This window comes from Elaeis guineensis, chromosome 3 (assembly GCF_000442705.2).
Source record: "Elaeis guineensis isolate ETL-2024a chromosome 3, EG11, whole genome shotgun sequence".
In the NCBI taxonomy this organism is placed as follows: domain Eukaryota; kingdom Viridiplantae; phylum Streptophyta; class Magnoliopsida; order Arecales; family Arecaceae; genus Elaeis; species Elaeis guineensis.
In genome coordinates, this window is record NC_025995.2 from 127002106 (window position 1) to 127021057 (window position 18952).

General features: G+C 41.7%; 1 protein-coding gene across 1 annotated transcript; it reads right to left on the minus strand.

Annotated features, from left to right (window-relative positions):
* Nucleotides 1-3033: 3033 nt before the first annotated feature.
* LOC105040235 (transcription factor NIGTH1) lies at nucleotides 3034-5853 on the minus strand. The gene is made up of 4 exons (XM_010916663.4): nucleotides 5448-5853; nucleotides 4366-4971; nucleotides 4034-4110; nucleotides 3034-3785 (listed from the first exon to the last, which is right to left on the minus strand). The coding sequence occupies exons 1-4, from the start codon at nucleotides 5635-5637 to the stop codon at nucleotides 3267-3269; spliced, it is 1392 nt and encodes a 463-aa protein (XP_010914965.1). The 5' UTR covers nucleotides 5638-5853; the 3' UTR covers nucleotides 3034-3266.
* Between the last annotated feature and the right edge of the window lie 13099 nt (nucleotides 5854-18952).

Genomic DNA, 18952 nt, shown 5'->3' on the forward strand with positions numbered 1-18952 from the left:
GTGGCAGGTGCTCCTGCAGAGGCGACGGAGATCGTCGTGGGCGTTGGCGGTTGCTCCTGGAGGGCATCGGACGTGCCGTCGGTTGCCCGGTCGGTGATGGCGGCAGCTGGACCGGCTGTTGCTGAAGGCTTTTGACCGCATCCGTCAGCACGATCATCTGCCGTACGATCGCCGCGATTTGTACCTTCGTGGTCACCGCGGGGTGTGGAGAACTGGGTTCCACCACGGAGGGTGGAGGAGAGGCCTCTTCCCGACGGGAAGAGCGTCTTGCCGGCCCGGTGACCCTCGATCGCTGAGCTCTTGTCTTTGTCATCTCGAATTCCGTGGGGACAAAGTACCGTTATGCTGCCTGCCCCCCTACCTTGCGTGCCAATCTATTGCGGCCAATCCCCTCATCGCCTGGTCGTCGGGAACGAGCGCCTGCAAAAGAAAATCCGCACTGACCGGAGGCGGCTCCGATGGGGACCCTCCGATGGTCAAGTCAGAGAGGAGACTAGGCAACAGTGAAAAGAAAACAAAGAGCTCAACGAGAGAGGGAAAGAGAGAGAGGGGGCAAGCCCAAGAGTTTCGAAGGGACTTCTAGCACTGTTGCCTTCCCCGATATATATAGTTGAGCATGGTATGGCGCCGTCATTAATGGCGCGGACAATTGAAGAATTGTCAACTCACTGTAGACTATCAGAGTCGCCGTAAAGGTGTCAAATCATCGTGGGACTGTCAAATTGCTAGGGTTGACCCATTCCTTAGGTGGGATAATGCTCCTAGGCGCAGTGCCGCATGCCGTTGTCAGGACTGACAGTCTCTGGTAGTAGTACGGCGATTGGAGGAGTTGACCGACCCTAGGTCGGCGGCCAACTGAGGGGTGTCGGGTGGAGATTCGGACCCCTCCGACGGTCAGTCGGGCATGTCGCGGGAGTCGGACATCGGACCCCCTGGTGCAGTCGGCCAGGAGGGCGGAAAAGGTCTGCCCGACCGACATATCCTCGATCGGTAGAGAGCCGTCGATCGATCGATAATGACATCCGACGATCGATCGGTCGGGTCGGATATGCCCGATTATAAATCGGCATGAGCGGGGTCGGTCAGTATTTCCCAACAAGTAGAAATTAAGCCAGCGAAATCAATCTGATAGCCAAAGAACTTCAGTGTCAAAATATTCTTTCCCAGAGGATTGCAAGCGATCGACTCAAGCCGGGTTGAGGTCAAGTATGGTTGTGACTTGAAATATTTGAGTAATGGTGAGGCTTTCAACCGACACCCTGTTCACTGTTGGGTTCAAACTTCCGAGTAGCCCGTAGATTTCTACATATTTGGCGGGCTCTGCTGGATATTACCTTCCAAACCAGATCCAAGTCTATAAGCAATGCCATAATTGAGCCTAAAGAAATTCTTTGTGCACTACAGGTGATATAGAAAATTCGATGTGAAGCACATCATTTTATCCTATTAATTTATATAGTTATCATTTATTCACGTATATTTAATATCTATAAATCGATTTTTTTGTTTAAAAAATTTGTATAACGAAAATATTTTTATTCTTTGAAAAAATTATGACTTCATGTATTCATATTATAACATCCTGCATCCAAAAAATCTTAATTTTTATCTACAAGATATCATAATATAACATAGGATATCATAATATGCACGAGATGTCATAATTTTTTTTGAAAAAAATATAAATATTTTCGTCATTCAAAATTTTCAAAAAAAAAAATCGATCTACAGACATTAAATGAGTATTAAAACATGGTTAGATAAATATGCCTCTTCTATATTATGATATCCGAGGCCATATTATGATATCCTTAATTATAATATGTTACAGGATGTTATAATTTTTTAAAAAGAGTAGTGATATTTTCATCATATAAAATTTTTAAACGAAAAAGTCGATCTGCAGGTATTAAATATGCGTTGAAAAATGATAATTATGTAGATCAATCAGACAAGATGATGTACCAAAGTATGCTGAACCGGTACCGTCGGTCGTTTCAGCCGACTGGCAATATGGTTCGGTATGATTTCATACCGTACCGAACCAACGATCTGAACCGGAAGAAAAAAGAGAGAGAAAGAGAAAGAAAAAAAAAGAGGGAGGGGAAGGAGCCGGCGGGGCCGTCGGACGGCCTCCGACTGGCTGCCGTGGCCGTCGGAGAGCGCAGTCCACGCGCGCGGCGTCGCAGGCGTGAAACAGGGGCATCGCCTCTGTTTCGCAAATTTTTTTAAAAAAATATAATTTTAAGTGAAGTCGACAAATGATTTGCCGGCTTCATAATTTTTATTTTTATTTTAAAAAATTCTTAAGTCAGCAATTCAATTGCCGACTTCATAAGTTTAAAATTAAAAAAAAAAAAATCAAAACAGACGTCGTCTGTTTTGAAAAAGAAGGACGGCTCCGCCTGCTCAACCATCCTCAAGCCATTGGCGTTGGCTCATCGGCCACCAGAAGCCTTGCAACGGAGGCACCGTCCGTCCGGGAGGTTCTCCGCTCCCCCTCCGAGCGCTCTCTTTCTTTTTTGCTCTCTTGAAAGTCCTATCGGGTGATACGGGGCTCGAAAGCTCTCCGACGGCCGCAGCCGGCCACTGTCGGCTTCCGATGGCTCCTACCTCCCTCTCTCCCCTCCCCTCTCTTTTCTTTCTCTTTCTCACTTTCCATTCTTTTTTCTTCGGTACCGTCGGTGTATCGATTTTATCGACCGAATCATATCGATTCTCCGTCGGTCCGATATGAGATGGAGTGTACCGACTGATTCGGTATGATATGGCAGTTCTTGTAATGTACTCTGTATCAAATGTTTTATACTACTTGTGGTGCACTAAGAATTTCTCATTGCACCTAATCCACTTAAAATCAAACCAAGTTGAGCACGAAAGCTCATTTGCACAGCCCACCACGCATCACTAATTGGATGAAAAAGAGGGATAAAAAGGCTGAGAGCTGAGAAGCTCACAAAAAAAAAAAAAAAAAAAAAATATATATATATATATATATATAGGAATAGAAATAAAATATTTTAAATACATGGCTAGGAGAATCCAATTCATAGCTCGTCGTTTTCCCAAGTTCCAAACAGAACAACGACAATCCCATCATTTTTACGAAATCTAAGTCGCAAAAGGATGGTGAGCTCAGTACGACAAACAACCCCTACTGTACGTCTCACTCGTTTTCTAGTTTCCGCAAGCGGAAAACAAGCGCCTCCGAAACCCTGAACCTCGACTACCCCGGAAGAGGAAAACAAACGAAGGCCGACGGAGCCCTAGATTTTGAGGGCGACCTCGCCGCCGCGGCCACCACCCTCCTCCGTCTTCACAGCCAGCGGCACCAAAGCCTTCTTCTCCACCTTCCCTTCCGTCGCCGCCGCCGCCTCCCCGTCATCCTCTTCCTCCTCCTCCTCCTCCCGCTCCTCCCCTTCCTCCTCCTCCGCGATGCTCTCCGACCGCTCGCCGCCGCTCCTCACCTCCGACTCCGGAGATCCCAGCCTGTTCTTGTAGGCAGAGGCCGCCGTGGCGGCGGCAGTGCTTCTGTGGAGAGGGGGGTGGAGGTGGTGGTGGTGGTGGTGCGGCAGTGGTGGTGCCGCGTACAACTCCTGGGGAACGGGCGTCGGGCAGTAGTGGGCCGGAGCCGCGTGGGCCCCGTAGATGGCCTGACCAGCAGCGGCGGCCGACGTAGCGTACTCGGGTGGGACCCAGATGCCGCCGAGCACCACCAGCTGTGGCGCCGCCGCCACTGATGCCTGCGGTGCTGGGATCGGTCTCCGCGTGTGTAGCCGATATTTCTGACCAAAAACCAGAATTAAAAGGATTAAAAATTGAAATATAAGTCAGAACATGAAAGCCGTCTGATCAATCAGGTTTGATGGGTCGTGGTCACCAATGGTGAGCTAAAGAATACACATGACTTTTTTTTTTTTTTTTTTTGCTGCCCTTTTATCTCGATCTTTTTACCCTCACACACCACACACACAAGAGAGGGGAGAGGGGAGAGGGGAGAGGGGGAGGGGAGAAGAGAGAGAGAGAGGGAGACCTGAAGATGGCTTTTAACCTCATCATTTGTCAGTCCATCAACCTTCATCAGCTCTCTTATCTGCTTCGGGGTGGCAACTATTTCAAGTGTTCAAAAACAACGACTAGAATTAGGATACTATTGTGAAAGTCAAGAAAATAGAGACATAACTGAAGTTTTTAGTTATCTCATATGAAGATAAATATGTACAGACTTGAACCCAAATTTTTTTAATAAAAAGAAAAGAAAAGAAAAATGTAATAACAATACTAGAAAAACTAATAGAATTGTTCTAAACTACTAATAGGCTAACTTGAGTATTCCCAAAAAAAAAAGGGAAAACAGTATACTACCTTGAGAGCCGCCTAATATTTGAAGAGCATTGACGAAGCGGCGGTGCAAGTCCGGCGACCAGCACCTCCTGGCCTTCCGATGAGTTTGGGGCGCCGGCTGCCCCTCAGTGGCCGGATTGCTTCCACTCTTCCCTTGTTCCGCTCCTCCACCTTTACCACCATTATCTCTCCTCATGCCGATACTTCCACCATCCATCTCCACACACGACTTCTTCTCCTCGACTGCTTTCTCCGAGGAAGCGAGTGCCAGCTCTGGGAGTTCCCGCGAAGCTGAACCCATGCCTTTGTTCTTCTCTTTAGAGAAAGGGAGGAAAGCGCCGCCGTTCCTTTGCTTGGTATCCAGGGCCAGCTTGGGGCTCACGTCGAATGCATGCTCGGTCTCTTTTAGCGGGGCTGCACTTAGTGGCTGCTGGTTCCTGGTTGCAACGTTGGCCGGGCTCCAGAGCTGCGCCGAGACCATCCAGCTTGCCTTCTCGGAAGGCGCATTCGGTGCCTTCTCCGAGCCATCAACGCTCGTGTGCTTGAGAGGAATGAACTCTTCAAGGACCGGTCTCGGCGCTTGGTTCGTTTGGTATGTTTCTAACTGCTGCCTATAAGTCTCCACGGCTGGAGACGAGAAAAATTAATGAAGGATAGAAACGTCAATTAGTTTCACGCACTCAAAAGTGTGAAAGAATTCTAAGGATCGAAATGAAACAACGCTTCTATAAGAAACCGGTTGCATTCGCGCTGTTTTGATCGACATGCGTTTTATATCTTACACATGAAGTTAACGTCGTAGAATCATAGGAAGCACGAAACTTGTCTTTCTCTGCTTCGTGTTTAGAGATCTTGACATGATGGCTGCGTTCTTAAGGATGCTTAGAGATCTTGACATGATGATTATGTTCTTAAGAAAGCTATAATAATTATGTTCGAGGTGCTCTGACATGGTTGATGACGAAGAAAATGGTGATCTACTGAACAATATGCTCTTTCTATATGAATAGCTTAACTAAGTGGATATCTCAAAGAAACAAGACGAAGAAAGAGATAAAAGGCCGAAAGTTAAGCCATATCAAGAAATCATTATAGATGATCACCATTGTTGAGAAGTTGCATGCAAAGAGGCAGCTCGCGCTTGAATGCTTCGATCTTAAGCCGTTCCTCTTCAAGGTGAGCTAGGAACTCTTGGATCTTTTGGGTCTGGTCTGTTTGATCTCCAAGACTCTTTTGGATCATTGGATAGCTATTTGGTTTGAAATCCAGGCTAAGGTCAGATGGCGAATCCATTTCAAACGGTAGCTAGCTACCAGCGTTCTCCTTCAACCGGTTCTCACATGAGAAAAGAAGAGATGGGGAAGAGGATGTTGTGAGCACAACGGGGATCGAGGGGGGATCACCTTCTTTTTAGGGTGAGAGTTTGGAGGAGGGAGAGAATAAAGTGGGGTTTGAAGGGAGGAAAAGGAAAAGCAGGAGATAAAGCAAAGAGGCATGGTAACTTCTTGCAAAGAACAAAGGCAAAAGCTTGCAGAGGTTCATGAGAAGGGAATCAAGGTGGCCAGGTGGTCATGTGCTTAGGCCCTGGTTTGGGTACCTTTGGACTCCTTGTACCAATTCAAAATCAACTGACCTAAAAAGATTCTTCTTCCTCTTCACAATTCCCATATCTTTCTTGTCCCTTTGACATGTCCCATTCAAAAAACACATACAACTTTCATGGAAGAAAAACACCACTTACACCTGTGTAACCCCATCAATAATTTGGTTTCTGTACGTAATGCCTTGGTTATTTTTCTAGCTAGCATATTTAGTGTTGGTTAACTTCTAAGCATTTCAGTTCATTCAAAAATTAAGCGTAGCTAGTTAACCCTATAAATGCACGTAGTAGGTTATTGTTCGGCTGTAACGCATATATGGTATCTTTCCCATTTTACTTTATTTGCGGCTACCCACTTTAACTAATCCATATTCCTCCATGATGGTTGATACACCAGATATACCAATGTAAGAAACACACAAGATCCTTCTCTCCGAGACTATAGTAATGGGGGAAAAAACTAGATATACTAATAAAATATGCCCACAGACGCCACAGCAATATTTTTGTGAGGACCATGATTCTTATATGATTAATCAAAGCAAATGATAAAGCTCTAAAAGCATATACCACACATAATTCAAACAAGATATGCATTGATTCTCTCTCTCCCCTCGCACCCACACACGCACAAAGAGTCCAATTGAAAGGAAAGGGAGGGCCTTTCCTTGTTTTCAAAAGGTATAGACTGCAAGCCTTCACACCCACAAGCACCCTTGCATTCATGAGGATGGCAAGATGGGATATCTAGTGTGACCCTAAAGAATATTATTGTATTAGAGCTACACCCTAAGCAAGGAATATCTTAATAGTGACCAACACACACAATTCCATGCCTTTAATTTGCCCAACCCTTAATCCCTTAGCCCAAAAGAATATAAAAAGAGAAAAGAGGAGAGGTGGGAATCTCCCCTTCTGCTACTACTGCTAGCTTTCGAGGAAGTGGGCTGGAAGGTAAGAAGATTCCTCTAACATCAGAGCGAAGTTTTTAGAAAGAGAAACAAGGGGAGAGGGGAAGGGACGGGAATGGGCTGCATCGAATTCGCTGTGCAATAATGAGGGTTGGTCGCTTTCCATATCAGTCTTGAGGTACAAGGCTCCAACCCATGCCTTTTGTGTGGATTCTCTCCCTCTTTCTCTCTCTCAGCTTTTGAGAGGATTCGCCTCGTGACACGTGTCGGTTTTATTCGCCCATATCGTCCTGTTGAATATCCCTTTTGTCTGGTGCGAAGAGGGGAATATTCTCTTTGGGCCATGGGGAAGGAGATCGTGATGCGTTCCATTTGTTTAATTATTTTCTTTTCGGGCATTAGAGATTGGCTTTGTTATCCGCCGAACCCGGGATAATTCGGTGCCTTGGAAAAGGGAAAAAAAAAGAACGGCAGTGGCTTTGCGAGGAATCTGAAAGATGCTGGATTGCTAACTAAGGTTGTGGGGAAAGGGACCACCTTATCGCATATGTTTTAGCCATTAGTTTGATTTAGAGCCACCAATGCAAGGGTGCTAATTGGAAGGAATTATATCTTGCACCACATGGCCCACATATACACCACCTCAATCATCGAGGTGCATTCTTGCATATCCCATTCATCATATGTCTGTCTCCATGATCGGCTTACTAGAATGCATCTCGGTGATTTGCATGGTGCACTATCATAAATTAATGTATGAGGTGCTGGATATAATTTTTCATGATTTACAAATCAGTTGACTTTGTGTTGGGATGAGAATTATATCAAGAGTACTCATGCTAAATCCAGGATTATCTCAATCTTCTTAGATAAGTCCAACATAAAGATTTTTATTCACGTTAGTGTGCCCAATACATTCAACTTTAGTCTGAGTTCAAATCTGATGAGCTTGAACTTGATCTAGACTTGTACAAGAGTAGATCGTGAAAATGCTAATTAAGCTTAACCATCTTGAGCACATATCTCCATCCAACCTGCACGAAGGAATCGATGGTATAATGTGCCCTGCTTGATATTCATTGATCCATGCTTGCTCTATATCGACATCAAATATGGATTAAAGAATGGTCAAATTAAACATGCCAGTACTTTTATGGGCTTCAATTCCTGTCTAAGCCCTTATAATATTTAGATCTCATCGGAAATGGGAGACCAGTCTAAAAGCACATCATGCTCATCAATTGACAGTATAAAATTGACATGCATGCATGCTCAAGGAAGCATTTGATTGGTCTATTTGCATGTTTATGACAATGCAACACGAAATTTTTTGGTGGTGCGATAAGAGTAGATCTAGCTTAAGCTTCAATTTGTGAAAACTGCTGATAGTCCCCATGCTAAGAAATTGTGACCTATAAAAAATGGATTGTATGAATGCAATTACTCTCTGAGTGACTTTTCAATAGATGTACATAAGACGTACAGTGTGGCATGAATCAATTTGCTAGGTACAGAGGACTGCTTATAGACGTGCAATGAAAGAATCAAAAGATAGAAATATATGGTAAATAATGAGTAGCATCCCGACAGAACATTGAGGGCTATAAGTGGCACAACCAGGAGACCAAGTGATACAGAAGATGACGGTGTTGGTTAAGACCTACAATGCAAGCACCAGGTAAGTTTGAGAAAAATTATAGGATATTAAAGCACTTGAGAAGGGAGCTTTTAAAAGACATTTTAAACAAACATTATTTTAGAATACAATTTCCTCAGAAGTAAATCACAAAGAACCACCCAAGTTCAATATGGCTCCAAATAGTTCAGATTTCCGTTTGAGGAATTACTAGAATTATCTTGTTGTTGACATGAGAATAGTTTATGGTGTTGCTAGACATAAACGAGGCATGTCTAAATTCCTAATTTAGAATTGGACTGAATCAGATTCATCTTAAGTGGTGACATTCATTAACAAGAGATTCCAATGGCCAGCAAGCTTATAGTTGATTCTAGAGGGTATATGACCACAATTAGCTCACTTTCTAGATTCCATTACACCTGGATCTCTCATATTTGGCAACTAGCTAATGCGCCAATAAAAATGGCTCACTTCAAACTTAGTAGTGTTGGTCCAGAAGAAGCTGGGGTCAAGGTTCATGGGATAATCTAAACAAAATAGGCTCAAAAACCCTAAAGGAAAAAAGAAAAAGTTGAGTGGAAGTGAAGTCAGTCGTCATACCTTGGGCACGCTGATGGGTCGCATTTCTTGCAGCAATCTAGGAGCAAGCGATTGCATGAACGACGAAAAAGTTGAGCGATTTGATTCCAGATTACCTTTTTGCATGCTTCTAGAGTAGGGGATGGTTGATGCTAATGGAGTGAATTTTTTTAAACCAATGGGAAGACAACCAGTTTATATTCTGGATTGCCCGTCTCTTCCGTCACTAAGCTCCACACAAAGGCATATCAACACGACGCACCTTAGTGACAGCTACATACAAACATGTCAAAAAGTCGACGGAATTTAACCGACTTCGATGGATCATCGATTTCAAAGCTAAAGCAGGATGATGAGACAAAATTCCATATATAGCATAGATGGTGATAAAATTAGACCCACCACACCCTTTAAGACTTGAATGGATTCCTAAACATGGCAAAGAGCCGTGGATGATCCACCAATCTCTAATGATAATGACACAAAAAACCAGGCAAAATTCGGGATTTCTCTCGCTCGCTCTCTTTTTGGAGAAGAAAATTCTGGATTCGTAGATGACCACTTCCCTAGAAATCCGTGTAACGAAGCACTGAGTTTGCAGTGACCACCTTTTCTTAAGATTCTAGTGCATGCTTTGCGTTTATAAGCTGGAAGGTGGAGAAGACTTTTAAGGATAATGTGGCCCAAATGTAATGGTCAATCTTAATCAAATGGGTCCTTAATTTATGCCAATCACTCATGTGATCGATAGCAGATCTACGTTGGCAACACTAGCTATCATCTAGAAGTTCCAGATTCTCGTCCTTATTTCATGTTCTCCCTAAAAATGAATTCATGGAGCTTTCGCCGTCTACCCACCCCAAAAACCAAAAGTCAGAAAAAGGAAACTATATATATCACCTTTCTGGGTAAGGTTTGTGCCAATTTAGAAGGTATCTAGCTCATTTCCATGCAAAATTAAAGGACAAGGGAGTTTAATTTGATGCTGAACAATCATTTGATCAGCGACAAAGCTGTGATTGCGAGACCCTGCACCGGGCGTGCGCTTGTTTGCCTACGGCTAGCAGCATTTTAGAAGGTATATATCCGATCCCCTCGGTTTGTGGATAAGAAGGTTGCCAATAGGCCCTGGATGAAATGCCAAAGGAGTCATTCAGCCAACGGCAGAGCTGGGTCTGCAAGACTCAAAAGCTGGCGATCTATTATATGGATATAAGTTTAGCCGTCATTTTAGATGGGATCTGTGCCAATTTCCTTTTCAAGTTTTGGGACAAGGAAGGGTTCTTCAAGCAAGCGTACGTGGAGAAAATGGAAGGAATCACTTTGCGTCGACCTTTTTAGATTGTTGACGGATTTAGTAGATGGTTGACGGACGAGAGTATTGATAAAGCCCCATTCTCCTAACCTAGTGTATACTGTGTCATACCCATCCAGAAGAAAGGAGTATCTCTACATGCTTTGATCCAACCTAGGGTATGCCTACCAGTGATAAGAAGTTGCACTTTTAGGCTACCTCTCGTCCGGGCATAAAGCAAGCATAAGGTCTGGAATAAGGTTTATGCAAGACAAGCAATAATCTTTGAAACCTTAGTGTAAATAGAGAATAGTCATGCCGATTAAACATTCCCATGACATCATGAAAAAAATGGGTAACAAGCATAACTATTCCAAGAAAACCTGTCATAAGCTATTCCTGTCAAAATGCTTTAACTTATGCTGGTCTCTTTTTAAGCAATGGACAAAAATTCACCCTTCATTGCAACATTTTATCCAGCTCATCTTTCTTGACAGCAGGTGGATGCCTCTCCACTCTCCATTGTAGTTGTGATGCATCCTTTTTTTTTTTCCCTAAATTGTAGTATAGATACTCTTTACGTCTAGTTGGACGAGTGTCAATTGTTTGGGAATGTAAAAGATAACTACTACTTCTAGATGGATTGTAAGTATTGAGTACTTTTCTTGTAACAAAGGGGAATTTGATTGAGCCTCCTAATCATTTGTTATATTGAAAAAAAAAAAAGGAAAAAGGACAAATGACAAAGACAAACATGTCACTTGTCCATTCCATAGTTGAACGGCAACTCGCTGGACATATTTGGAATTGCAGGAGGATAAATTTTATTTCTAAAAAATTATCATTTCTAAAAATATACTATTATTGATTGCTTGGATTATTTATTTGAACAAACTATTTTTAAAAAAATATTGAGCTGAATGATAGATGACAGGAATGGCCATGTTACTTAACCATTTCATTCCGAAAAACAGACTTATTTCAAAAATTACGACCAGGCAATACAAACAGAAATAAAAAGTTGTAGCGAAAAATAAATAGATATATTCTAAAAAAAATTATGCCTAAGACATATATCTCATAATTGATTTTTTTTTTTTTTTTTTTGAGAGAGAGAGGACTGAATTCAATATGTATCCAAAATTTCACTAATTGAATTCTATGTCAAAGGCCCCATTACATTATGATTTTTATTTTACCTCCATCAAATTAATGAGTAGCTTCACTGTTTCGTGTATCTAACCTCAGCCCTAATTGCTACACTGGAACCTGAGCATCATGCCCATTTAAAGGTGCACAGTTGTGGTAAACTTGATAATAAGGACATTTATTTGATCTGTCCTGTCTCCATTTGCCACCTCAAGTTTTCCTAGCTTTCATCTGGATAGCTGGACGGAAGCGAAGGACCGTGGTTTCTTCGCAGAGCTTAACAACTTGATCAACAGGAAGCGTCACCATCGCCACCCTACTCAATGTTCCCCGTCTCTGAGGAGAAGGAAGAACCAGAACCTGGCCTCCAATTACTCGGTCCAAATAAAACGACACACGAGCCGGAACGACTCCTGAATTAAACATGGCTTCGTAGCCACCCAAGCCCTCCCAATTAGCACATAGCAGTTTCGGGAGTTGAGATGGATCGAGAGCGAGCTGCTGTTTCTTTTCAATGGCCAGTTTGTGGTGGTCGATCAAAGGCATGGGGGGATCCTGGTCGCCGCTAGTGGCAGAGTGGTGCAGGAGCCTTCGGAGGTAAAGGATGGAAGTATGGAGGGGAGAGAATGTTGCCCAAGAGATGGGTGAACAACGCCGAGATACTTGATCTTGGAATCACGGAAGAAGCCAACTAGGTGAAGATTGGAACCATAATATCTGCGGAGCACAGGCTTGCAATTATTGGTCTTATCCAGAGCTAAACCAATATGCAGGGATAGGGCTGGATGTGTCCGCCATGCATGAGTCTATCCCATTCTTGGACTTAAATTTTGTTGCGAAGGGATGACATCATTAGTCCTATATTAATTATGAATCAAAAAAAAATTGACTTATATAAAATTATAATAACAGATGCAAAAGAAAAAATATGGGGTCAATTAATCCTACAAAAAAATTAACCCATATATTTATATGCTAAACTACTAGTAGGACAAGCTATGGAAAAAATCAAAACTAACCCTACAACATAAATAAAAAGTCAAAATTGACCCCATTAATTTTATGAATTGACTCTATATCTCATATAAAATTTTGAAGAAATAAAGAACAAAAAAGATCACATCAAAAGAGTAATTGTGATCTATATTTTCTTTCTTTAATGATTTACATATTCTATCTCTCTTGTCCTCTCTCATTCTCTCACACCACTTTGACATTTCTTCCTCTCTCTCCTTCTTTCTCTTTCTTTATTAATTATTTTTTTATTTATCTTTTAATACCCCACTCCAACCTCATTATCCATCTCTTCTGTTCAAACCCTATATTAATTTATTTTTTATATCCTAAAAAAATCATATCAATTTATTTTTTATTATAAAAGATATTTGAGGTATTGTATATTATTATTATTTATATATTTTATTATTTTTAAAAATAATATTTTATTATTATTATTTTTTCTTCTTTCTTTCTTCGCAGCTCCTCTGCTTTGTTTATTATATTAACCCCACAATGTAAAATTTCTGGATCCACCACCATAGAATGGGACCTTCTCTCTTCCATGAGGCATATTTTAAAAGACAAAACTGTGAGGTATAGGAATGGCAACAAAATCCAAATCCATGGATATCCGATCCGACCTAACCCAATTAGATTGGTAATCAATACGTTGACTGGATTTGAGCCGGATTTGGGTAAAACCCAAATGCTTAACTTTGGATTTTCAGATCCGGACTGAATAGTTATGCATCCAACCCAATACCCGATCTGAACCCAATCCGAACTATTTTAGTATTTTAATACATATATTATATTAAATATATTTTATCAATTATCACCTACTAGTTATTAAACCCTAACTTATTTATTCATTCCTCTCTTTCTCCTTTTCTCTTATTCCTTTCAACCGCTGCCCCACAAGCACAAAGCATAAAATGATAAATCAAATCCTCATCACCCATAGTCCCCCACGGTCAGTCGACCACACCCACACCACCATCCATAGTTGTTCCATCGTTCCTTCCTTTGGTCAATAGTGACATTGCCACAGTCTATCAATCCATCCGCTATTTTTTTCACAGCCGACCATCGGTCCATCAGCCATTAATTCATCGTTCATCAGTCATTAATTCGATTCCATTTGAAGTATTTTCAGTCTTTTCAACCTCCTCTATTTTCTCAATGATGGACAATCAGATAATGTTTTTAGTCTTTTCTGCCATCCATGCTTCATTTTTGTTATTAGTTTTTATTATTTTTATCTTTTGTTAATTTGATCGAGACTTTGTTTCTAGATATTGGTTATTATATTCTCTTTTGGATATTTTTATTTATTTTTAGGTATTTATTTTTTTATTTTTTCAATTTGAATTTTATTTTAATTGAATATGAAACTAAATATTTTTGAATTTTATTTATGTAAGATATTTATGGAATGGTAATATGGCTTTAGAAATGACAGAAATGAAAAAAATACTCAATATGACTCAATTGGATTCGAATTGGGTAAATTCGAATTACTCGATACCTGATTGAGATGGGTTTGAAAAAAAAAAAATCCAATCTTGATAGTGTTTGGGATGGATTTGGATAATTTATTGGGTATTTGGATTTGGATTTGGATAGTTAGGAATCTGTCCTGAATTTGGCCCGATGCCATCCCTAGTGAGGTCCCGTGGCTTTGATGGGCCTAAAGGAGAGGATTCAGTAAATTCGATCCAGTCTAGGCCTAGAGTAATGACACCATGGCCGTCCTCTAAGATGGGTTGGCCCTTCTGCGCTATTCTCAGGCCTCCATTTGTGGCGATGGACATGCACCTGGTGCCAAGTGACGGGTGCAGGCGTCTTTTGCCCCGAAGTTTAATTATACGTAGATCGTTACCTGAACAAAGAAGGTGGACCAGAAATATGGAATCTCAGACATGTCTTCCCAATAGGTTAGCTTCAGCTCCTGCACGCCATCTGCTGTCCACAGCCGCTCCTCGATCCTGCCCTTTGCTTTGGCTTCGATCATAAGTCTGGTATACCACGGCTAGTGACTCTCTAAGGACATTGAGCTCCATTGCACGATCAAGAGCAGATGGGTGGTAGACCTTCCCAGGCTCCACGGCTCTTGTACCCACCACAGTTCGCTGGCACCGGAAGTTACCTCACCAGCCATCCTCACAATACACGAGCCACCTACTCTATTGCTCAAGTTTGCAAAACGACCACTTCATATAATGGTAGACAGTAGAGCAGGCTGCATCTCAGGGAGGAGCATTTTTGTCGTGACCCAAAATGAAGGGGAGTTGGGCACCAAATATTTCATGCTTCTTGCTCTGATACTGTCTTGGCCAAATATCAGCTGCAATTTTCCACAACTGTCTCTGGTTCCTCTCTTGGGCTGAGACCTTGGAGTTATAACGAAAACATATAGGCTAATGCGGGCCCTCATTAACGAGAAATTATATCCAATGCACCATTTTTTTTTTTTTTTTGCTAATCAATGCACCATATAATGTGTACCATATCATCAATCATTTCATCTTCTTTCTATGAGGCTTATCATCAAGTACTTATCCCGTTAATTGATTCACAAAAAGAAGATGAGTTGACTGATATGATGCACATGCATGATACGGCATATGATGTAATTTACTTTGATATATTTTTTCAAAAAATTATATTCTATATTATCTATACTATATGGCTGCTAATGATAATCACTTATTTTTATGGACTTCATTCCTCAAGTGTTTATTTCAACGCATTGCTAGAGAAATAAGTAACTGTAATTATTGATGTATAGATATAGGCCGTGTACATATAATTTCGAGTGCGGATTCTTTGCATCGCGCTGCCCGTGTATCACCAGATGAACAGCGAGTAAATAATGCATGCATCAGTACACGCCGTGCATACACGTGGTGCACGTTATTTGCTGGCCATCACGATACATGGCATCCTATGGTTCATTGCGTGCATCTTAGAGGATCCGGCTCCAATAGTTCCTCCCTTTCTTCTCTCGCTGCTGTCATCAACTTAACTATCCCCAAGGGTGAGATAGTGACTGTCCCTTTTTTTTTTTTTCGTGAAAGGATGAGATAGTAATTGCCGGACTCTTTTCTGCAGAGTCTCAGTGAAATGTGTAACGTGTGCAGAACCTCGCCATCTTTTCTATTCTTTTTTGCGAAACATGATTAGCGAAGCAAAGACCCGAAGGGCTATATTTGGAAGGCGAATAATATATACTAAATGCCTGAGATTTAATTTGTGGAGCATAGTTACGATCAGGACGATCTTAAGACGATTTGATAAGCTTAGAATGGCCTGATAGAGAATCATACGGCACCTTCATTAGTGCAAGAATATCCTGCAATATTTTAGTGGAAAATATAGCTTCAGCTTCCGTCATGAAATTCAATAAAAGAGTTGTGACTAGCTTTTAAGGTGGAAGAAGAAGAAAATACAACACTTGCTCGGCAAGAAAAAAATACAATAATTTATAAGACAGAAATCATTTTATATTTGAAGATCAATTACAAAAAAACATTTCATGAAGATATTCAAAATATGGGTAGATCTTCTTCATGCCCAACGATCTGGATACAGTGATCCATCTGCATTGGATCTTACGCTTGTTAGGAGACCAGAGGCATTTGATTCTTGGAAGTACAGTGACAAAACAATTCATCGTAAGGGTTCACAAAAAGCCCAACTTTGTTGGTAATTCTTTTTGATGATAGTTTGTTGGAAATTCATGATTGGACGTTTGCACAAAGCGATCCATCTCCTGTACCAGCGTCAACTTCACCCACCACCGTATCCACAAGACCCTGCAAGGGGAAAGTAAAACTCATCAACTACAGTTCACATTTGGCACATTAAATAGTTCCCATTTCCTACTCCCCCTCCCCAATACACGCAACTTTATTATTATTATTTTTTTTAAAAAATCAGAAATCTTATGATCACAGTGCATTGATGCCTACATGGACAGATTCCTACTGCATGCACAGTAAAACAGCTTGGAATGACACTGAAATATTTAATCATTGCCTAACAAGATGCATCTTTGCTGGCACTAACATATCTATCATATCCTAGAGAAGATCGAATTGTTCCATATCCTGGGCGATGGTATCATTTGACCTCAATTGAGATCCCATATAAAATATATGAACCACGCACAATGGTTCAACAAGCAACGACAGAGCATCGCGTTGATGAACCAGATGCACATCCAAGTAGGCGCCGGTAAATGGGGCGATGCAATAGCTAATGGCGTTAAATTCAATCATCCGTGCCGTTAGGTGCTGTTTCTTGAGAAAATATGGAGCGAAGAATACGTGGTAGGTGAACTCCATTTAGGCCGAGTCGTACTGCAATCACTATCCCAGACCATGTTCGAGCGACACGATTTGAAAATCCAAATGAATGGATCCAAAGGAACCATATTTGCATTGCCACAAGCATCAACAGTATAATTACTGTGGATTCAAGTTGAGCTAGCATCCAAAATCCGTGCATAGTAGAAAGCAGCTGGCAAGCCTCTCCTGCCCATTTGCTTGGTGCGTGCAGGGAAGCACAGGAGTACGTACGTCCAGCTTTAGGCACGAACTTGCTACCGCACGCTAGTCTCTCAAGCCGTGCCATATGTTTTCAAACTGTCATTCTCCTACTTGAGACATGCCAGTGACCTAACATATGGTAGCAGGACCAGCAAGCAAAGCAGGGGCCAGCTATTCAATTCCGCTGTAGCTTATGCACACAACACCATCAAAACATGTGAGTATCCGAGAGAGGAAAGAGATGAATTGCTACCTGGCTTTGGTTGGAAGGTCTGAAAAAGTGGGGCGGGGGAGACAAACATTCTCGCGGTACCCGTTAGCGTTAGTGGCTGGGATCAGGGATCACATGGAGGCGACTAAGGCATGGATGCTGGCTTGGTGGGGGGCCGAGTTGGAGCTGAGTGTGACCTGACGCCAGGCCATGTATGGGACTCGGGCGTGTTTTTGTATTGCAGAATCCATGTTCTTCTCGGCTTTTATCGAGGGAAAGAAAAGAAAACCAAAGAAAAAGTGGAGTGCGGGTGAGGCCGACATGAGATGGAGCAAAGAAGCCCGGCCTCCGATAAAAGAAACCGTACCGGCCGATTCGTTTTAGTCAGTGGTTCTACCGCCAGTCATTGGAGGACTTGTATCCTGTGTGTCCCGGGAGGGGAGTGCTTTATTGCTTGGTGCACCTATCCCCAGAGAAATATATATATATACATACGTACACAATATAATATAACATATATAATGTGGCAGGCATTCCAGTTTTGTGCTATCTTTTTCTATTTTTTTTTTCAATCTGATGCAGCCGAAATGGCTAGCACTTATATCCTTCATTTTTTGAAGGCGTGCCATGGGGATGGGTCCTCAAAAGACATGGCATCCAAATTGGGCCACTTCTTTGCTTTTTATCTTATCCATGCTTGCATTTGATGGTTGTTTCATGCATAAAACCTGAAGAATTTATTATTAATTGGAGCACCTTAAACCTTTGGAAAGTACACAGAAATTGATATCTTTTGAGCATGAATAGATGTAATGGCCCCAGTGCATACGTCAACTAGGAGAACCATGCAACTAGCAAGAAACTTTTGAAGTATGTAAGAAATTGTGCTAATAGAGGATAATATACAAAACAAGCGGAAATTTTCTCCTCCTCCCTGCTTTTCTTTCTTTTTCTATCTTCTCTCCATCCAAGCTCGCAGCCGAGTCATGGAACTCCCTCCACACACTCTTTACCCTCCTCATAATAGTCCACGAGTCTGCCGCTATTTTGACCAGTCAAAAGCCAAGTTCTTTTCGGACTTGAATATGGTAATAAACCACATTCCAACATGGCAGTTCAACATCCATGATCTTATATTTATTCCTGGACCCATGAAGATCGGTGATTTTGAGAGGAGTCAGCATCCCCAATTTTAGAGGAAGCGATTCTAATAAAGATCATGGTGGAATATCTAAAAGAAAAAGATTGTGGATGGGGTCGTTTAGAAAATAAATTTCACTTGCTTTGTTGCTCGAACGTAGTCGAGTAGTTGAGCTCGCTTCTATAGCGCTCTTTTGAGACATGGTGGCCTATAAGGTAGACAATGTTATCACGGAAAGCATTATCTAGTTGAGTGGGGACTGCGTCCGTATCCACATTGTTGCACCACTGGCCCTTCCTAAGCTTCAGCAGTACAGATGATGTTTGCCATAAAAGAGAAAGGAAGTCGAATAGCTATTTGAAATAGTAGTTAACAAGGTATGACGTACGATACGCGTTAGTGGTGTCATAAAATGTATAGTTGCCAATCCCACTGACCAGCAAGGATGAGACTCAGGGAGTTAGCTACATTTTTATAAACGTTAAATAATTTTTACATATATATATATATATATATATATATATTATTAGTA